Source organism: Cucurbita moschata, unplaced genomic scaffold, assembly GCF_002738365.1.
Source record: "Cucurbita moschata cultivar Rifu unplaced genomic scaffold, Cmos_1.0 Cmo_Scf00026, whole genome shotgun sequence".
Classification (NCBI taxonomy): domain Eukaryota; kingdom Viridiplantae; phylum Streptophyta; class Magnoliopsida; order Cucurbitales; family Cucurbitaceae; genus Cucurbita; species Cucurbita moschata.
Genome location: NW_019268542.1, coordinates 2960401 through 2981654, shown reverse-complemented (window position 1 = coordinate 2981654; position 21254 = coordinate 2960401). Strand labels below are relative to the sequence as shown.

At 36.7% G+C, this 21254-nt stretch overlaps 1 protein-coding gene and 1 non-coding gene across 2 annotated transcripts; both read right to left on the bottom strand.

Moving 5' to 3' along the window:
• Positions 1-17228: 17228 nt before the first annotated feature.
• On the bottom strand, positions 17229-17300 carry TRNAD-GUC. Its single transcript has one exon. It is a non-coding gene; the product is annotated as a tRNA-Asp (tRNA).
• A 1973-nt stretch (positions 17301-19273) lies between these two features.
• Positions 19274-20245, bottom strand: LOC111462099 (probable glucan endo-1,3-beta-glucosidase BG5). Its single transcript, XM_023105782.1, has one exon. It carries the CDS (start codon positions 20243-20245, stop codon positions 19274-19276), a length of 972 nt encoding a protein of 323 aa, XP_022961550.1.
• Between the last annotated feature and the right edge of the window lie 1009 nt (positions 20246-21254).

Sequence of the window (21254 nt, the reverse complement as noted above, 5' to 3'; positions counted from 1 at the left end):
TTTGGATTGTGTTCGGGTCCCAAAAAAATTGATGGGGTCAACCCGACCCAACCTGAGTTATAAGGGTTGGGTTGGGTTGGATTGATTCTTGGATTTGAGTTGGGTTCATTTTTTTGAACCCAATCAGGTTTGGATTGTGTTCGGGTTCTAGAAAAAATTGGTGGGGTCAATCCGATCCAACTTGAATTATAAGGGTTGGGTTGGATTGAATTGATTCTCGGATTTGGGTTGGGTTCTTTTTTTTTAACCCAACCAGGTTTGGATTGTGTTCGGGTTCCAAAAAAATTGATGGGATTAACCCGACCCAACTTGAATTATAAGGGTTGGGTTGGGTTGAATAGATTCTCGGATGTGGATTGGGTTCATTTTTTTTAACCCAATCAGGTTTGGATTGTGTTCGGGTTCCAAAAAAATTGATGGGGTCAATCCGACCCAACCTGAATTATAAGGGTTGGGTTGAGTTGGATTGATTCTCGGATTTGGGTTGGGTTCATTTTTTTTAACCCAAACAAGTTTGGGTTGTGTTCGGGTTCCAAAAAAATTGATGGGGTCAATCCGGCCCAATCTGAATTATAAAGGTTGAGTTGGGTTGGATTAAGTTGGATTGGGTTGGATTGATTCTCGGATTTGGGTTGGATTCATTTTTTTTTAACCCAATCAAGTTTGGGTTGTGTTCGGGTTCTAGAAAAAATTGATGAGGTCAATCCGACCCAACTTGAATTATAAGGGTTAAGTTGGGTTGGATTGATTCTCGGATTTGGGTTGGGTTCATTTTCTTTTTAAGCCAATCAGATTTGGATTGTGTTCGGGTTCCAAAAAAAATTGATGGGGTCAACCCAACTAGATTTGGGTTGGGTTTATCTTTTTGAACCCAACCAGGTTTGGATTGTGTTCGAGTTCCAAAAAAATTGATGGGGTCAACCCGACCCAACCTGAATTATAAGGGTTGGGTTGGGTTGGATTGATTCTCGGATTTGGGTTGGGTTTATTTTTTTGAACCCAACCAGGTTTTGATTGTGTTTGGGTTCCAAAAAAGTTGATGGGGTCAACCCGACCCAACCTGAATTATAAGGGTTGGATTGATCCTCGGATTTGGATTGAGTTTATTTTTTTGAACCCAACCAGATTTGGATTGTGTTCGCGTTCCAAAAAAAATTGATGAGGTCAACCCGACCCAACCTGAATTATAAGGGTTGGATTGGGTTGAATTGATTCTCGGATTTGGGTTGGGTTTGTTTTTTTCGACCGAATCAAGTTTGGATTGTGTTCCGGTTACAAAAGAAATTGATGGGTCAACCCGACCCAAGAAAACATTAAAAGAAATTTATAGCCCACAAAAAAAAAAAAAAAAAAAAATTCAATTTGAAGCAACCAAGCTAAATCAATTGGCAGCTGCAGTGCTTTCTCTCTCTCTACTTGAAGTGTATAGCTACAGTAGTTATGACGGTGACGGCTTCTAAAATACCACAATAACTAGAAAGTTCAAACTACAGACTTTTTGTATTTTTTTTTTTGGTCAGTTGTCGTCGGTCTCCGTATCCCTCTCTGAGTCTCACGTCGTCGGTCTTAGTGTGCTCATCTCCGTCTCATTGTCGGTCTCAGTGTGCTCAACTACTTATCTTCGTGTTCGAGCTTCCGAACTTCAAAAAGAAGAGAAAACCCGACCCGAAAATTTTTGAGTTGGGTTGGGTTACCAATCCAACCAACCCGAACTTTCGAGTTGGGTAAAAAGGATCTCTCAACCCAACCCAACTCGGATCATGTACACCCTATCTTTTACCAAACGGCGCGTTTAGGATTATTGAGCCATGAGTAGAGATGTCCATTTTATCCACGGAGATTCACTTTGAATTAATATAGATTCTTCATTTATATCGAAAATGAGGGAGGAAATGGAAAACATATTTTCCCGTTAGATAAATGGGGTCGAGGACGGGATTATATTCCCTGTTTCCGTCTCGTGATCAGTCATGAGGCCTTAGTCAATATGACCTAGATCTTTGGTCGACTCCTTCTTGGGTAGCGATTTTCACCCTAATAAGTTACGTAACATTTACCGTAAATAAAGAAATTGCCCACGAGTATAAGATCGGTTTTTAAAAAGAAAATTTTAAAAAGGGATATTGAAAGATGTTTTTATATCAGCTAATATTTCCAAAAAATAAAAATAAAAATAAAATAAAATAAAATAAATAATAATAATAATAATGTATCTACACCTCTTAGATTATCTCGATATTATTGAAGTTTCTAAAAAAAAAAATTAAAAGGTATTACTGAAATTTTTGTAAATATAAGGGTTATTTTCAAAGTTTTTTTTCGAAAGTTAAAGTATAACGACCCTATTCTTCTACTACAATAAAGTCACTATTACATATATGACATGACGGTTAAGTGAAAACATTCCTTTAAAATAATTCATAAATGATACAGTGGACTTAAACGTTCATAGTACAAGAGATTTAAAAAAAAGTAAAATGGAAAATAATAACGTGAAATTTGAAACGAATATGATAAAATAAAACAATGTGCTGATCTAACTTAAGAGCTACAAAATAGACATAAATGCGACTACCTTAACACTAGTTCTATGTCCCGAGACTTTTCCTAAGATGCATGTGGGTGTGGACAAAATATGTTGGAATACTCGTGTTGGCCTCTAGGGCTAGTTTTCACTCTTAAGAAGCTAGGAGTAGATAATGTAACTATGTCCGAAAGAATGCATGAAATGTTGGGGCTATTAGCAGTTCTATGTCCCGAGACTTTTCCTAAGATGCATGTGGGTGTGGACAAAATATGTTGGAATAACTCGTGTTGGCCTCTAGGGCTAGTTTTCACTCTTAAGAAGCTAGGAGTAGATAATGTAACTATGTCCGAAAGAATGCATGAAATGTTGGGGCTATTAGCTGTCGAGTCCAGATTCTTGATCTTGGAAGAAATGGGTTATTAGCTGTCGAGTCCAGATTCTTGATCTTGGAAGAAATAGGTCGTTGCTCATGTTGCCTAAACTACATGTTAAATTGAGAAGTCACAAAGCATATTTGTCGATTAAGACATAGAATAATAGAACAATGGTCACAACTACCTAAGTTAGATTCAAACCTATCGTCTATGCCATAAAAATTTGATTGGTACTCTCATTTTATCAGTCGAACTCGGCCGTGAGTGTCCTTGAACCAACCTTAATACCACTATGGCAAACCCATTAATACAAAAAAAAATTTAATATATTTTATATATTTTTATTTGGCTCGGGTCAATTCGAAGGTTTTGTCCATGAACCCGAAACCGAACCGATTCAGTTTGGGTTCAGAAAAATGAATCCAACCTTACCCGAAATGCTAATCCAACCCAACCCAACCCTTATAGTTTGGGTTGGATTGGTCCGGATTGTCAGGTTGAATGTACACCCCTAATTTTGATGCTCCCTCGTCTTTCCTTTTTCTTGATAAATAAGATTTGATGGTGTTAATATAACACATGCGAAATCAATTTGGATCTTAGGCACTTTTTGAACATCAATTATAGTAAATAACTAGCATGTTCATAAGTATGAAAACTTAATGAGTTTAAATACTAACCTTTTGTAGTTCAAACTCCTTTTGCCTCACGAACCGATTTCGAACCACCACTAGTGTCTTCTCCACTATCCTCCGGCCTTAGAATTCATGGTTAGCTTAGGATTAAGATCAAGTTACCTAGGTCATCGAATGAAAAGAAAATCAGTCTCAACAGTAAACGACATTATAAAGTGAGAGTGGTTTTCTTCATGGTCCGATCTTATGCAATACTCATTGCATAGGACGCCTCCACTCACATGTCTCCACATGTACAATTTAGTGATCACATTGTTTATATCATATACAAAAGTGGGCCGCATCCATAGTGTCCCCAGAATAAGGTACTCAGCCTTATCCTTATACTATAGATCATTTTGACTATATACTTGAACTTGATCCACTCTTATGTCTCTACATATAGTTCAAGTAATCATACCATAGCCAGAGTGTTCTTAGTTTATTGGATTTAGATTAATGATCGTAAAGTTCACTTTATACAATAACAATCTTTACTGAATAAACCACAATAATAACTTTATTGAAAATAGAATATGTTTTTGTTTACAAACTATGAGTTTTAGGACATAAAACCCAACAAACTCCCACTTGGACTAAAACTTTAGTGGGGTTTTATAACGTTGAGTAGAGAGAAAGACATAAATACAATAAACTAGGGCATCACATACTCGTGTCTTTTCTCCAACTTCCCCTAGATTACATAACTCGTAGTCCTAGCCTCACTAGGTGCCCTTCAAACACTTTAGCCGTGAGAGGCTTTGTAAATGGATCAGCAATGTTGTGCTCTAAAGCTATCTGTGTGACGATCACATCTCCTCGTTGCACAATCTCTCTTATGAGATGATATTTGCGCTCAATATGTTTTCCTTGCTTATGGCTTCTTGGTTCTTTTGAATTTGCAACTGCTCCACTATTATCACAATAAAGAGTGACGGGAAGATGCATATTTGGAACGACTTCCAAATCAGTTAAGAACTTCCTAAGCCATACAGATTCTTTCGCTGCTTCACAAGCGGCAACATACTCAGCCTCCATGGTGGAATCGACAATGCAACCTTGCTTTATGCTTCTCCATATGATTGCTCCTCCGTTCAGAGTGAAAACAGATCCTGATGTCGATTTCCTCGAATGTACATCGGTCTGAAAATCTGAGTCAGTGTACCTTGTAAGGATTAGATCCTTAGCATCGTACATTAGTATATAGTCCCTCGTTCTCCTAAGATATTTGAGGATATTCTTAACGGTAGTCCAATGAGCACGTCCCGGATTGGACTGATATCTGCTGACAATTCCCACAGCATAGCATATGTCGGGTCAGGTACATAGCATGGCATACATCAGACTACCGACCGCTGATGCATAGGGAATGTGTCTCATATCCTCAACTTCTTGAGGTGTCTTAGGACTTTGTTCCTTCGACAAATGAACTCCATGCCTGAAAGGTAATAATCCTTTCTTGGAGTCCTGCATCTTATATCGAATCAACATTTTGTCGATGTACGATGCCTGAGACAATGTTAGTATTTTGTTCTTGCAATTCCGAACCATTTGGATCCCAAGAACAAACTGAGCCTCTCCAAAATCTTTTATTTGGAATTGTGTCGCTAGCCAATGCTTAATGTCAGTCAGAAATCCCACATCATTTCCAATGAGTAAGATATCGTCAACGTACAACACCAGGAAAGCTACTGTAGAGTTGACTATCCTTTTATAAACACAAGGTTCGTCAACATTCTGTTTAAAGCCATAAGATTTGATCGCAGTATCAAACTTTATATTCCAGGATCGAGATGCTTGCTTCAACCCATAAATGGATCTTTTAAGCTTGCAAACCCTTTGCTCGTGATCCTGTTCAAGGAACCCCTCTGGTTGAGCCATATAGATACTCTCTTCAAGATTGCCGTTTAGAAAGGCTATCTTAACCTCCATTTGCCAAATTTCATAATCATAAAATGTGGCAATAGACAAGAGTATTCTAATCGATTTAAGCATAGCAACAGGAGAGAAGGTTTCTTCATAGTCCACCCCCTCTCTTTGGGTATAACCCTTTGCTACTAGTCGAGCTTTAAAGATTTGTACCTTACCGGTTTGGTCTCGTTTTCTCTTATAGATCCATTTGCAACCAATAGGTTTTACCCCATCTGGATGATCTACAAGTTCCCAGACTGAATTGAAGTACATTGACTCCATTTCAAGATTCATGGCTTTAATCCATTGATCTCTATCTTCATCATTCATTGCCTGTTTATAGGTCCATGGATCCTCAACGCCATCATCAAGTATGATGACTTGAGTTTTTGCCAAACCCAAGTAACGATCCGGTTGAGTTATAACCCTCCCACTACGTCGAGGCATTCTCAACTCTTGAGAAGGATGTGATTGACCAGAAGTGTCAGCTTCATCAACAACTCTTGTTGAAGGACCAGCTTGATCAATAACTCTTGTTGTTTTATCAGTTGCTTCTTTAGAAATCTCATTTAATACTAGTTTGCTGCAAGGTTGATGATTTCTTACGTGGTTTTCCTCTAAGAATGTAGCGTTTGTTGATACAAACACTCTATTTTCTTGAGGGTCATAAAACAAACCACCTTTCGTCTCTTTGGGGTATCCTACGAATAGACACAATTTTGAACGACGTTCTAATTTCTTGGGGTTTTGCAACAACACATTTGCTGGACATCCCCAAATTCTGAAGTGACGTAAACTACCTTTACGCCCTTTCCATAACTCATAAGGTGTTTCTGAAACACTCTTAGTAGGAACCATGTTCAAAATGTATGTAGCAGTCTCCACTACATATCCCCAAAATGGATCGAGTAATTGAGCGAAACTCATCATAGACCGAACCATGTCTAACAGAGTTCTATTTCTCCTTTTTGATACACCATTTTGTTGAGACATACCAGGGGCTGAGAGTTGAGACCTTATTCCATGTTCCATCATATAGTCCTAAAATCTTAAGTCCATGTACTCTCCTCCTTGATTTGATCGAAGTGTTTTAATAGTTTTACCTAATAGATGCTCAACCTCAGTCTTATACTCTCTGAATTTTTCAAGAGCTTCGAACTTGTGACGCATTAGGTAAAGATAGTCATACCTTGAATAATCATCAATAAAACTGATGAAATATTCATACCCTCCTCGTGCTATGACATTCATTGGACCACAGAGATCTATATGCACGAGTTCTAAGGTTTCTTTGGCTCTATAACTTTTTTAGGAAAACGATCGTTTAGTCATTTTACCCTCAAGACAAAACTCACATGGAGGTAAAGAGTTGTCTTCTAACTCATTTAGAAGTCCTCTTTTCACCAATCTCTCAATCCTGTTGAGATAAATGTGGCCTAGTCTTAAGTGCCAAAGATAGGTATTAGGAGAAATCTTTTGTCGTTTATTTTGAGTTTCAGCTGTTTTAAACATCTGGTATTTAAAATAGCTTTTGTTTCGCTCGATTTTAACATATATAAGTTGTTTTCTAGTTTTGCAGAACAAATATGAATACCTCTTTTGCAAATGAACACTTCATTGATTTCAAAAGATACTTTATACCATTGTTCTAATAAACAAGAGATAGATATTAGATTTCTTTTCATTTCAGGAACAAAAAGTACATTATCTAATATAATGAATTTATCTCCAAAAAAACAACTTTAAATTTTCTACTGATCTTGCTGAGACAACCTCTCCTGTTCCAACCCTGAGTGTTATCTCGCCGTCCGCAAGCATTCTCTAGGAGCTAGTTTCCTGGTAAAAAGAACAAATATGATTAGTTGCCCCTCAATCTAGTATCCAAGTTGAGTTGTCATACTCTACTAAACATATTTCTACAACGAGTAAATCATATTTACCTTATTGTGTCTTTTCGGTTTTCTTCTCTACAAAGTATTTTAGGCAGTTTCTCTTCCAGTGCCCGTTTTCGTTGCAATGGAAACATTTTCCTTTATCTTCTTTTTGAACCTTGTGTTTGCGGTTAGTAGGAATCTTATTTCCCCCTTTACCCTTCTTCTTCATCAAAACACTTTTAGAAGTTGAAGGTCTAGACATATTTTTGGAAGATGATCCTCGTAATAATTTCTTGGAGATAGCAACATTTGCTTCTCCTGTTTGTCCCTTGTTCGTTGAGATGGACTGATAAGTCTGTAGCTCATTGAGAAGAGCAGTCAAGTTATATACTTGAACTTGATCCACTCTTATGTCTCTACATATAGTTCAAGTAATCATACTATAGCCAGAGTGTTCTTAGTTTATTGGATTTAGATTAATGATCGTAAAGTTCACTTTATACAATAACAATCTTTACTGAATAAACAACAATAACAACTTTATTGAAAATAGAATATGGTTTTGTTTACAAACTATGAGTTTTAGGATATAAAACCCAACAAGATTCTACTTCCTTTTAAACACTTCCCCTTGTGATCTCAAGGTCACTGCCTATAAAAACAAGATTCACATTCCTTTTCGATAGCTCAATCATATGAACTTTATAGATAAACGTGCTTTACTTGGAGCATATCTAGGTTGGGTGACGTGCTTTACTTGGAGCATATCTAGGTTGGGTGACGTCCTTTGAATTTTTCTAGGAAGCATGTGAGCAAGGACAAAACATGAGGGAATAACTCGTGTTTTGGCCTGTGGGGATAGTCTTCACTCTTAAAAAGCGAGGAGTAGGTAACGTGACCATGTTGAAAAGAATGCAGGAAATGACAGGGCTATTAGCTGTCGAGTCCAGATTCTTGATCTTGGAAGAAATAGGTCGTTGCATATGTTGCCTAAACTACATGTTAAATTGAGAAGTCACAAAGCATATTCATGGATTAAGACATAGAATAATAGAACAATGGTCACAACTACGTAAGTTAAAGTGAAACCTATCGTCTATGCCATAAAAATCTGATTGGCACTCTCATTTTATCAGTTTCAAACATCAAGATTTTAGTAAAATAGAAATATATATTTTCTTGGCATCGAACTTGATCGTGAGTGTCCTTGAACCAATCTCAATACCACTATGGCAAACCCATTAATACAAAAAAAAATTTTTGTTAATATATTTTATATATTTTTATTTGGCTCGGGGTCAACTCGAAGGTTTGCCCAAGAACCCGAAACCGAACCGATTCAGTTCGGGTTCAGAAAAATGAATCCAACCCTACTCGAAATGCTAATCCAACCCAACTCAACCCTTATAGTTCGGGTGGATTGGTCCGGGTTGTCAGGTTGAATGTACACCCCTAATTTTGATGCTCCCTCGTCTTTCCTTTTTCTTGATAAATAAGATTCTACTTTCTTTTAAATTTTTAAACACTTCCCCATGTGATCTCAAGGTCACTGCCTATCAAAACAAGATGTACATTCCTTTTCGATAGCTCAATCATATGAACTTTATGTTGGGTTTTATGTCCTAAAACTCATAGTTTGTAAACAAAGATATATTCTATTTTCAATAAAGTTATTATTAATGTTTATTCAGTAAAAATTGTTATTGAATAAAGTGAACTTTACGATCATTAATCTAAATCCAATAAACTAAGAACACTCTCGCTATAGTATGATTACGTGAACTATATGTAGAGACATAAGAGTGGATCAAGTTCAAGTATATAGTCAAAATGATTTATAGTATAAGGATAAGGCTGAGTACCTTATTCTGGGGACACTATGGATGCGGCCCACTTTTGTATATGATATAAACAATGTGATCACTAAATTTTGCATGTGGAGACATGTGAGTGGGGGCGTCCTATGCAATGAGTATTGCATAAGATCGGACCATGAAGAAAACCACTCTCACTTTATAAAGTCGTTTACTGTTGAGACTGATTTTCTTTTCATTCGATAACCTAGGTAACTCGGTTTTAATCCTAAGCTAACCATGAACTCCTGTTTATTCGGAATTATCCTTAGATTTGCATGGGTGAGAGTGGCTCTAGTTCGCCGACTCAACAGGCCTCCCATTTCAGGGGTAAGACTGGGTGAATGGCTGGGGACGTGGGGTGCAAGACGGAATTCACTCCTACCCACTTTTAGGGATAGAAGAAAGGTAGATCCCTTAAGCACTAACTCCAGGTCTTGAACAAGGGGCCCCACCCTCTCATTGGCCTGAGAGGGATTCGGTTTACTGGTTGGACCACAAACCAATTATTCATTAGAGGATCAGTGAGACATAAGGAACAAGAAGTAACTTCAGGGGTAAAACGATAAATTGACCCAGCTCTAGTTACGAACAACCTGTGAAGGATCGACTTACTAATCATGGTTATATTAGATGGACAAAAATATATCTATAGTGAGGGGAGTGCAACTACTAGGCTATAGTGGAGTGTTCTAGTAGTTAACGAATGTTGGTTAACCAGGTTAATGAATTCAAATTAGAGAATATGCATTACATATATACGATATATTTAACCGCAATTTTGTTTTATTTACGAATTAAACGAAAAGAGAGAATCTGAGATATTTAAATAAGATTTAAATATCTTAATCAATTATGTGTCGGAATTGATTGGGATTGGCATTTGAATTAATATTAAATAGTTTAATTAATCATTTAATGTTACTTTAATTTGAAACTCATTATTCAAATTAATTGTTGAATTAAAATGAAGAAAGTCAAAATGTTGACTTTCATCTAATGGAAAAATCCATGTTAGTGGAATTTTGAGGTGTCAAAATTTGGTTTAACCAAACTTGCATGTTTGTCAAATAAACCTCACAAGTTTGAGTGGAATTTTGAGTGTCAAAATTTGGTTAACTCAAACATGCATGCTTGCCACATAATCCCAAACATTTGAGTGGAATTTTAAGTGTCAAAATTTGGTGATCTCAAGTTTGCATGAACATGCAAACTTGACTCTTTAAATAGAGTGATCATGATACTTGGAAAGAATTTTTTTCTTCATCTTGATGAAAAACCTTGAGAAAAACCTCTCACAAACACTCTTTCACATATACAAAATCCCTCCCAAGTTTAGTCACTCACCGGATTCCACAATCCCGTTCTAAGGCGGGAGGATAGTGGAGAAGACACTAGTGGTGGTTCAAAACCGGTTCGTGACGCAAAAGGAGTTTGAACTACAAAAGGTTAGTATTTAAACTCATTAAGTTTTAATACTTATGAACATGCTAGTTATTTACAATAATTGATGTTCTAAAAGTGCCTAAGATCCAAATTGCTTCCGCATGTGTTATATTAACACCATCACTTTATAGATAAGCGTGCTTTACTTGGAGCATATCTAGGTTGGGTGACGTCCTACAAATTTTCCTAGGAAGCATGTGAGCGAGGACAAAAATGTGGGAATAACTCGTATTTTGGCCTGTGGGGATAGTCTTCACTCTTAAGAAGCGAGGAGTAGGTAACATGACCATGTCGAAAAGAATGCAGGAAATGACGGGGCTATTAGCTGTCGAATCCAGATTCTGAATCTTGGAAGAAATAGGTCGTTGCATATGTTGCCTAAACTACATGTTAAATTGAGAAGTCACAAAGCATATTTGTCGATTAAGACATAGAATAATAGAACAATGGTCACAACTACGTGAGTTAGATTCAAACCTATCGTCTATGTCATAAAAATTTGATTGATGCTCTCATTTTATCAATGTCGAATATCAAGATTCTAAGTTATCAAGTTCTATTATTCGAAACCAAATTCTTTCGATATTCATTTGATGTCTAGGCTCTAACTACGACTATAAATATCGAACGAGTACTCTACATCGAGAGCAAACTAGCAATATCGAGTTTTCTTCATAATCTATCAAACGTTACCAATGGATCCGGTCGTCGTAGCCCCAAGACAAGATGGTGTGTTGAACCAAAACCATAAGCAATGTGATTGGGAGCTGATTAAGAACAAGGATGACCCATACGTGCAAGAGATGGGAAGGTTTGCAGTGATGGAGCATGTGCATGGTCTAGTGGGAGCAAAGTGGAGCTTCGTTGGTGTGGTGAGTTGTGAGTCTCTTGTGGTGCCAAAAGGAAAACTATATCGCCTATTGATCAAGGTGGATATAGAGATAGTGGTTCCATGCCATCCTCATGCTATTGAGGTGTATGAGGCCATCGTGTTGGATAAGGAATGTGAGCGATCCTGGGAGCTCATGTCTTTTAAACGTGTCCTACCATGTCCCTAGGGCATTGACCCGCTAATCGTCACCCCGAGATATCTAGTTTTTATGTACTAATAAAACTATAAGAATAAAATAAAGACTATCTATGTCTAATCTTATGTAAGTATGGGATGATGTGATCAGTGCTCTTGATGATTAATGAATGTTATCTCCCTGTTGAACTTGCACGAATGTTTAGATAATGTATCTCGTGCTTTAACGTTAACTTAGGCTAGAATGTTTTTTTTTTCAGTAGATCAAAAACCATAGGATTATGAGCGGCGATTAGTGGTCAAGACTATAGTTCTCCGAGAAATTGGATTAGCCTCGAGGAGCTAGTTATCTGTTTTAAACTTTTAAACCATTAGACTCCCAAATGATCATGTTATTGAGACTTTTACTTCTATACCATTTCGTTTAAGACTCAATCATTTGTGCATTAGCTGGTCTCCTCAAGGAACTTCAACTTAGGTTTCATCGGCCTTCGCCTATTTGGAAGGTGTTGATCATGGGTCTATGGCCAACCCTTAGATTCAAAATTTAGATTCGACATCTCATGGCTCTGATATTTTTCTATGAAATGGTCACGTAATTTACTCTTTAGATTCAAAATTTGGATTCGACACTTGATGGCCCCGATATTCCCCAGCAACATGATCACATTACTTACTCCTCATTTTCTAAGAGTAAAAATTATCCCCACCCCACAAACTAACATGAGTGCTGTGAGATCCCACGTTGGTTGGAGAGAAGAACGAATCATTTTTTTTTAAGGGTGTGAAAACCTCTCACCTTCAAGGGAGCTCGAAAGAGAAAGTCTAAAGAGTACAATATCTGCTAACGGTGGGTTTGGACCGCTAAAAATGGCATCAGAGCCAAACACCTGGCGATGTGTCAGCGAGGAGGCTAAGCCCTGAAGGGGGGTGGACATGAGGTGGGGTGTCAGGAAGGACGCTGGCCCAAAGGGGGGGGGGGGGGGGGGNGGGGGGGGGGGGGAGGAGTGAATTGGGGATCCCACATCGACTAGAGAAGGGAATGAGTGATAATGAAGACGTTGGGCTCGAAAGGGGTGAATTGTGAGATCCCACGTGAGTTGGAGAGGAGAACTAACAATTCTTTATAATAAGGGTGTGAAAACCTCTCCCTAGTAAACACGTTTTAAAACTTTGAGGGGAACCTCAAAAGAGAAAGTCCAAAAAGAACAATATCTGCTAGCAGTGGGCTCGAGTCATTACAATATCAATGTTAATGATCATTCAAATTTAAGGATTGAAATTTGATGTCGAGGTTGATATTAATATTGTTTGTAAAAAAATGAGTGGATTAGAGAAATTCTCATGTTAGAAATATTCCAATTTATCCTTCCTTTTCTTTTTCAATGGATATTCCAATTTATACCTTTTTTTTTCCCTTTATTTTGATGCTCCCTCATCTTTCCTTAGTAAGATTCTACTTCCTTTTAAAATTTTAAACACTTCCCCTTGTGATCGGTCATATAGAATTGAAGGTCACTGCCTATACAAATAAGATGCACATTCCTTTTTGATAGCTCAATCATATGAACTTTATATATAAACGTGCTTTACTTGGAGCATATCTAGGTTGGGTGACGTCCTACGAATTTTCCTAGGAAACATGTGAGTGAGGACAAAACATGCGGGAATAATTCGTGTTGGCCTGTGGGGATAGTCTTCACTCTTAAGAAGCGAGGAGTAGGTAACGTGACCATGTCGAAAAGAATGCAGGAAATGTCGGGACTATCAGCTGTCGAGTCTAGATTCTAAATCTTGGAAGAAATAGGTCGTTGCACATGTTGCCTAAACAACATGTTAAATTGAGAAGTCACAAAGTATATTTGTGGATTAAGACATAGAATAATAGAATAATGGTCCCAACTACGTAAGTTAGATTCAAACCTATCGTCTAGTGGCACCCTCTTTATATCAGCTCCGAATATCAAGGTTCTAAGTTATCAAGTTGTATTATATCAAATTTTTTTTATATTCATTTGATTTCTAGGCTTCAACCACGACTCTATAAATATCGAACGAGCACTCTACATCGAGAGCAAACTAGCAATATCGAGTTTTCTTCATAATCTATCAAACGTTACCAATGGATCCGATTGTCGTATCCCCAAGACAAGATGGTGTGTTGAACCAAAACCATAAGCAATGTGATTGGGAGCTGATTAAGAACAAGGATGACCCATATGTGCAAGAGATGGGAAGGTTTGCAGTGATGGAGCATGCGCACAATCTACTCGGGGCCGACTGGAAGTTCGTTAGTGTGTTGAGTTGTAAGACTCAAGTCGTGCCGAAAGGAAAGCTATATTGCCTAGTGATCGAGGTGGATATAGCGATAGTCATTCCATCCTATCCTCATTCTATTGAGTTGTATGAGGCCATCGTGTTGGATAAGCAATGTGAACGATCCTGGGAACTCATATCTTTTGACCCTATCAAGCCGTGTTCGTAAGGCCTCGACTATCTAATCACCACCAAAACATCTAGTTTATGGGGCGAACCTATCTATGCCATATCTCTATGTATTAATAAAAATACGAGAATAAAGTAAAGACCATTTAGGTCTAATCTTATGTTTAAATGATGGTTTCTCGGATCTAATAGACGCATCATTAAAAGTGTTAAGCTTAAATAGATACAAAATTTAAATTTATATCAAATTACAAAACTAGAAAATTTTTAGGGATCTATTAGATACAATATATAAAAATCACGAGCTTACTAGACACAAAATTGGAAGTATAAGTGTCTATTAAGCATAAAAATTATTACGGAGATATGTGAGTAGGACTATCCTATATAATGAGTTTGTATAATTTTTGCTTATAAATCTGTTAAATTTAGAAGATTAATATTTCACAAGATGATCGTACGAGACTTGAACTGAATATTACACAAGATTAATAACATGGACTGTTACGATTTACTAAAAACGTTTTTTCATAAGCTGTTATAGATTGGTTGATTCGCTTGGCCCAACAAGTTTCACGCTTGAACTGAATATTACACAAGATTAATAACATGGACTGTTACGATTTACTAAAAACGTTTTTTCATAAGCTGTTATAGATTGGTTGATTCGCTTGGCCCAACAAGTTTCACGCTCTCGACTCTTACATACCCTTATGTGGGTTCGTTACGATGTGTAAAAAATGCTTCTTCATAAGCTATTATAGATTGGTTGATTCGCTTGACTCAACAAGTTTCACGCTCTCGACTCTTACTTACCCTTATGTGGGTTCGAGCGTTCTATTGAACACAACATCATCATGGTGAATCTCCCTTAGCTCTGATACCATTTGTTAGGAATCATGGATCTCTACCATGAGAGTCTAGTTTGAGCATAATCTCTCAACTTTGGGCTTCTGAAAAGAACCTCATACCAATCGAGATAGTATTCCTCACTTATAAACCCATAATCTTCCACTAAATTAACCAATGTGGGACTCACTCCCAATAATCCTCAACAATGACTTCATGTCATTCGAATTCCCAAGAGATTTGCTCATATTACAAAGTTCACGATCCCTAACACGTATGTCGTGGACCCATTGATTGCTTTAGCACCTTTGGTATCTTCCCCAACCAAATTATTTTGATTTTTGACAAAGAGACTTTGTAAGAATTTGCCTCCGCAGAAGAAAAAGAAGCCCGCGTGAGTTCGGTTGGCACACTACCGGAAGTAGAGGAAACTAACCGAGAGGCGGGAGGTTTGAATGAGTGACTTCCCGTTTTTACGTTAGTAAAGTAAACTGAGGATATAAGAAGTGAGGGAGAAGAGCGTAGCTTAGTACTGCTTTACTCAAGTTTTTTTTTTTTTTTTTTTTTTTTTTTTTTTTTTTTTTTTCGTGAACAAAAAAAGCCTGCGAAAAGTGCGAAGAGCTAAGTCACTAATGTTAGGTTTTATGTCCTAAAACTCATAGTTTATAAATAAAAACATATTCTATTTTCAATAAAGTTATTATGGTTGTTTATTCAGTAAAGATTGTTATTGAATAAAGTGACCAATAAACTAAGAACACTCTGGCTATAGTATAATTACTTGAACTATATGTAGAGACATAAGAGTGGATCAAGTTCAAGTATATAGTCAAAATGATCTATAGTATAAGGATAAGGCTGAGTACCTTATTCTGGGGACACTATGGATGCGGCCCACTTTTGTATATGATATAAACAATATGATCACTAAATTGTACATGTGGAGACATGTGAGTGGAGGCGTCCTATGCAATGAGTATTGCATAAGATCGGACCATGAAGAAAATCACTCTCACTTTATAATGTCATTTACTGTTGAGACTGATTTTCTTTTCATTCGATGACCTAGATAACTCGATCTTAATCCTGAGCTAACCATGAACTCCTGTTTATTCGGAATTATCCTTAGATTTGCATGGGTGAGAGTGGCTCGAGTTTGCCGACTCAATAGGCCTCCCATTTCAGGGGTAAGACTGGGTGAATAGCTGGGGACATGGGGTGCAAGATGAAATTCGCTCCTACCCACTTTTAGGGATAGAAGAGAGGTAGTTCCCTTAAGCACTAACTCCAAGTCTTGAACAAGGGGCCCCACCCTCTCATTGGCCTGAGAGGGATTCGGTTTACTGGTTGGACCACAAACCAATTGTTCATAAGAGGATCAGTGGAACATAAGGAACAAGAAGTAACTTCAGGGGTAAAACGGTAAATTGACCCAGCTCTAGTTACGAACAACCTGTGAAGGATCGACCTACTAATCATGGTTATATCAAATGGACAGAAATATATTTATAGTGAGGGGAGTGCAACTACTAGGCTATAGTGGAGTGTCCTAGTAGCTAACGAATGTTGGTTAACAAGGTTAATGAGTTTAACCGGTTAATCTTGGATCGTTGGAGTCCATGATCTATAGGTCCATTAGGTCCCGCTACTAGCTCATATCGGACTAAACCATAGAATAGTGTGACGAGTGAGTTCAAAGTGTTCGAATTCAAATTAAGGAATATGCGCTACATATATACGATATATTTAACCGCATTTTTGTTTTATTTACGAATTAAACAAAAAGAGAGAATCTAAAATATTTAAATAAGATTTAAATATCTTAATCAAATATGTGTCGGAGTTTGATTAGGATTGACATTTGAATTAATATTAAATAAAGAGTTGTACAGAACTCGGCTACGACCTATCTTTGGGGCGAAAGGTTTCTTTCTCGTGGTAGCTTCCAGTTTAGGGAGAAAAGTTGTCCATATTAATGGCTCACTACTTCTTCATTCAGAGGGATGAGAGACGGGACTCATTACCTCCCGAGCCAGACCCAAGTTTTAAAATTATAAAAAAAAAAAAAAAGTACTATTAGTTAATATGGCCTAATTAAAAATTTGATTAAAGATAAAATCAAGAATTTTAAATATTATCGATATTAAATTAATTATATTTAGACTTTTATAAAAAAAAATATATGATGTATGCCTTCCAGCAGGCGACGCGTGTGTAGCCCTGATGAAATTGAACGAAAAATAAATATCGCCGTTGCCGGGGATCGAACCCGGGTCACCCGCGTGACAGGCGGGAATACTTACCACTATACTACAACGACCTTGTGTTTTTCAAGTGTTTTTATTATTTATTTATTATATTTATTACAAATGTATGCAAAATAGATTTAAATAAAATAAATGTATGCAAAATAGTCCTTAATTTTTTTTTTTTTTTTTGGTTGTTCTTGATCTTTTAAAATTTCCCATTTTAATCCAAGGTTTTTTTTTTTTTTTTTTTTAATGAAAATTAAGAATATTTATTAATAAAATATTTAAAAATGGAAATATTATCGTATGTTAATTGAATCAATACGATGGATCGGGTTGAATTGAACTTTGAAGGGCAGATCTATGCTAGTATTCAAAATATTTAGTAAGTCTGGTCTAAACCAACCAAGTAAGTGACGTCACTACCGGTTTGGTTGGATAAATTTCTTGAAGTATGAACAACACTTTCCCTATGGTCCTTGCACATGTCGTACCATGTGGTTGTTCAATGTCACACACAAACACACACATGCAGTTAGCAAGTTGACCTTATGAACTCACCGATTATATGCTTCAATAATACAAAATTAATTAATTAATCAATTTAATCAATTTTCATTCATTAACTATAGATCACTCTACTATGGATCTAGAGTTGCACTCTTATGCACTCGAAGACAAATTATGTTAATTGATATAATCATTACAAGCAAGTCAATCCTTCACGAGTGGTTCATAATTTCAGCTGGATCAAAAGTTCTTTTATCTTCTTTAATTTTATCTTTCACCTTAAATACCACTGATTTTATTAATGAAAATTTTGTTTATGATCCAATCATAAATCAAAACCTATGGGGCCAATGAAAGAGTGGGCCCCATTATTCAAGTCTAGAAATTAGGGGTGTACATTCAACCCGACAACCTGGACTATAAGGATTGAGTTGGGTTGGATTAGTATTTTCGGTGGGGTTGGGTTCGTTTTTCTGAACCCGAACTAGATCGATTTGGTTTCGGGTTCGTGTGCAAAACTTTCGGGTTGATCCGAGGCAAATAAAAATATATAAAATATATTAAAAAATTTTATTCTATTAATGGATTTGTCAGGACGGTATTGAGGTTAGTCTAAGATACTTATGCTTAAATCTGATATCAAGCAAATACATATATATATTTTATTATTATTTTGTTTATATTATTTAATATATATATATATATAAAATTTTATATGTTTATTTAATATATTTGTTACTTTAACCATTTTTTTTATTATTTTGTTTATATTATTTAATATATTATATATATATATATATATATATATATATATATAAAATTTTATATGTTTATTTAATTACATGAGCTATCTTTATATTTTTGTTACTCTAACAAATTTTCAAGAAATGTCGGTATTTAGTTGTCTTGTTGCTTTAGCCAATTCTCAAGAAATGTCATTGTCTTTAGTTTTATGATAATGTTGAACATTGTTAATATGTTACAATTTTGCTCGTTGTGTCTTTATTGATTTTTTTTTTTGTCAATAATTATAGATTGATTTGTGTTTGTTTGTGAAATTTTAATATATTTTATCTAAGATTGTATCGGAATAATTAGAAATTGTGAATAAATAAAACTTTTAAAAAAAATTTGACAATCCAACCCGAAACTAGAGGTTGGGTTGAGTTATGAAAAGTTTCGGGTTGGGTTAGGTTACCAATCCAACCAACCCAAACTTTTGGGTTGCGTCAAAAAAATCCTCCAACCCGATCCAACACGGACCATGTACACCCCAAAAGTCAAAAGTTCGGGTTGGATTCATTTTTGATGTGGAAAGGAGTGAATTTTTCCATGTCTTCATAACTTTTTTGGGTTGGGTTGGATTTATTATTTAATAAAGATTATTTAAGTTGAAAATGTTACAACTCAAACACTTGGGTTGAGTTTAAAAAATATCTCGGTTCGCACACATACTCTTACTCAAAATATTTTTATTGGACAAACGAGCTTACATACATCGGAAGGAATAGAGATAATGATGCATATGACCAAATTAAAATACAGGCGAGTAAATAGGTGTAGAATCAACGTTGAACATGCCGTAACAGTGTGACTCTCCAGACTTTTCCTTCTCATTAAAAATACTCCCAATGAACCCTTCAATATAAATATTTTTCTTTTTGGGCGTCCCCTTACTGGAGCTAATATGACTCTTGAAGTTCCGATTGTACTTCGATGCAAGCAACGGTGACGTAGCGTTATTATTCCCACAAGCAGGCCAACCAGTTTCTCCAACAACAATGCCCACATCTCTAACATTTGCCTTATCTATCGCTACATAAAACGCGTCCACCATTTCATCAAACAAGTTATTATAACTCAACATCCCATCGTGAACCGATGAGTTTTGTTCACTAAGCGTCGCATAACCCAAGCTTATATTACCACCATAAACATATCGATTATACATATTTAGGCTAACCATCAAAGGAGACCCTTGTCGTCCTAAGAACTTGAGAATTCCTCTCATGTTCTCAACAATAGTTGGGTAGAACGCACCGCTGGATGGAGGGTTTGTGACAGCCAATGATTTGAAACCAACTAATGTGGTGAGTTTCACTCGTCCGAGGTAGTGAGCGTTGAGGAGATCTTGAAGGGATTTCATGACAGGCAATATGTTGCCGTCGAGGCCGGGGATGGCCTTGTCACCGACAACGATGTAATTGATAGTGTAATCGTCAACGTAGGGCACAATGTAGGTCGCCATGTTTGGTAACATGTCGTTGGGGACACCAAAAGAGATGCCGATTTCTATGCCACGAAACGCTTCTAAAATATCGAGGTTTGGAACTTTCAATCGAACACGGGAAATGTTGTATTTTAGATAGAGTTGCACCACTAACGATGGGGATGGTAAGTTGTCACCTTCAAGGCCGTAGTAGGCACCAAGAAGAACAACGTATGCTCCAACGACCGAAGACATGGAAGCCATGAAGAGTCCAATCATGTGGGAAATGTTAACCATTTTTTGTGGTCGTGATTTTAAAAGTGGGAGACATAATCAAAAGAAAAGAGTTATATATAAGAGATTAGGAAGGGATAGGATAGGATAGGATGACCTATAACAATTCCACACCGTTTTCTCTCCCATTTATCATTACTACATATATCATATTTGATATTTTATTGTATGACAAATATCTACATATTTGTCTTGTTACCGTAGGTATTTTTATCTTTATTGTTATTTCCATTTATTACTCTTTCCATATCATTGTAATTTATTTGATTATAAATAGATAACTTTCACACCATTTAGGTGCGGTGCATTAAGCAAACATTCTCATCAGCGTTCGACAATCATACCGAGAAAGATAGATAAAACTAGGGGTTCATATGACTAGAGAGTCCAACCAATTCAGATTATTCCACTCAAATGATAAAGGTAAGGTTAAGTTAGACCTTTTCAATTTGAGTAAGTTGATATTTGAGTTTTATGAGATTTTAGTCATTAATATAACACATACGATAGATAAGTATGATTTTTTAAGAATAATTATAAAAAAAAACAACCCGGCAACCCACATGAAACTAAACGATTTAGTTGGGTTAGGTGGTGAACTCAATTTAAGCTGCTCGGATCACAAACTAACAAATCTACAAAACCTGGCTTGGATTTCGTTGCGATTTCACTCGGGCAATACAATCCTTCATAGAAACTCTAATCTCAGGATCCTCATCAGCGTTCTTTTTGAAAATATACGAAATCTCGATAAGCCCATCGACCTTCTACAGAGATTACCTTTGGAATCTGGGGGCCACACTGGCCTCTTTGCAAACCAAGTCGTCGCCGCCATTCTCGCCAAAATTGGCTCATTCGCCTACTGTAGCGACTCTTCCGGCTTCAACATTGTCTTTGTCCCTTGCTCTAGGTTTCCCCTTTTACTTCTTGGGTTAGACATATTCTCACCAGAGCTAAGGCAGCATTGTTGCTGAGCGACAATCCCTCTTCATTGGTTACACATATTCTCGAC

Excerpts from the sequence above, each read along its gene's own strand:
- LOC111462099 (XM_023105782.1), bottom strand. The coding sequence starts at position 20,245 with ATGGTTAACATTTCCCACATGATTGGACTCTTCATGGCTTCCATGTCT.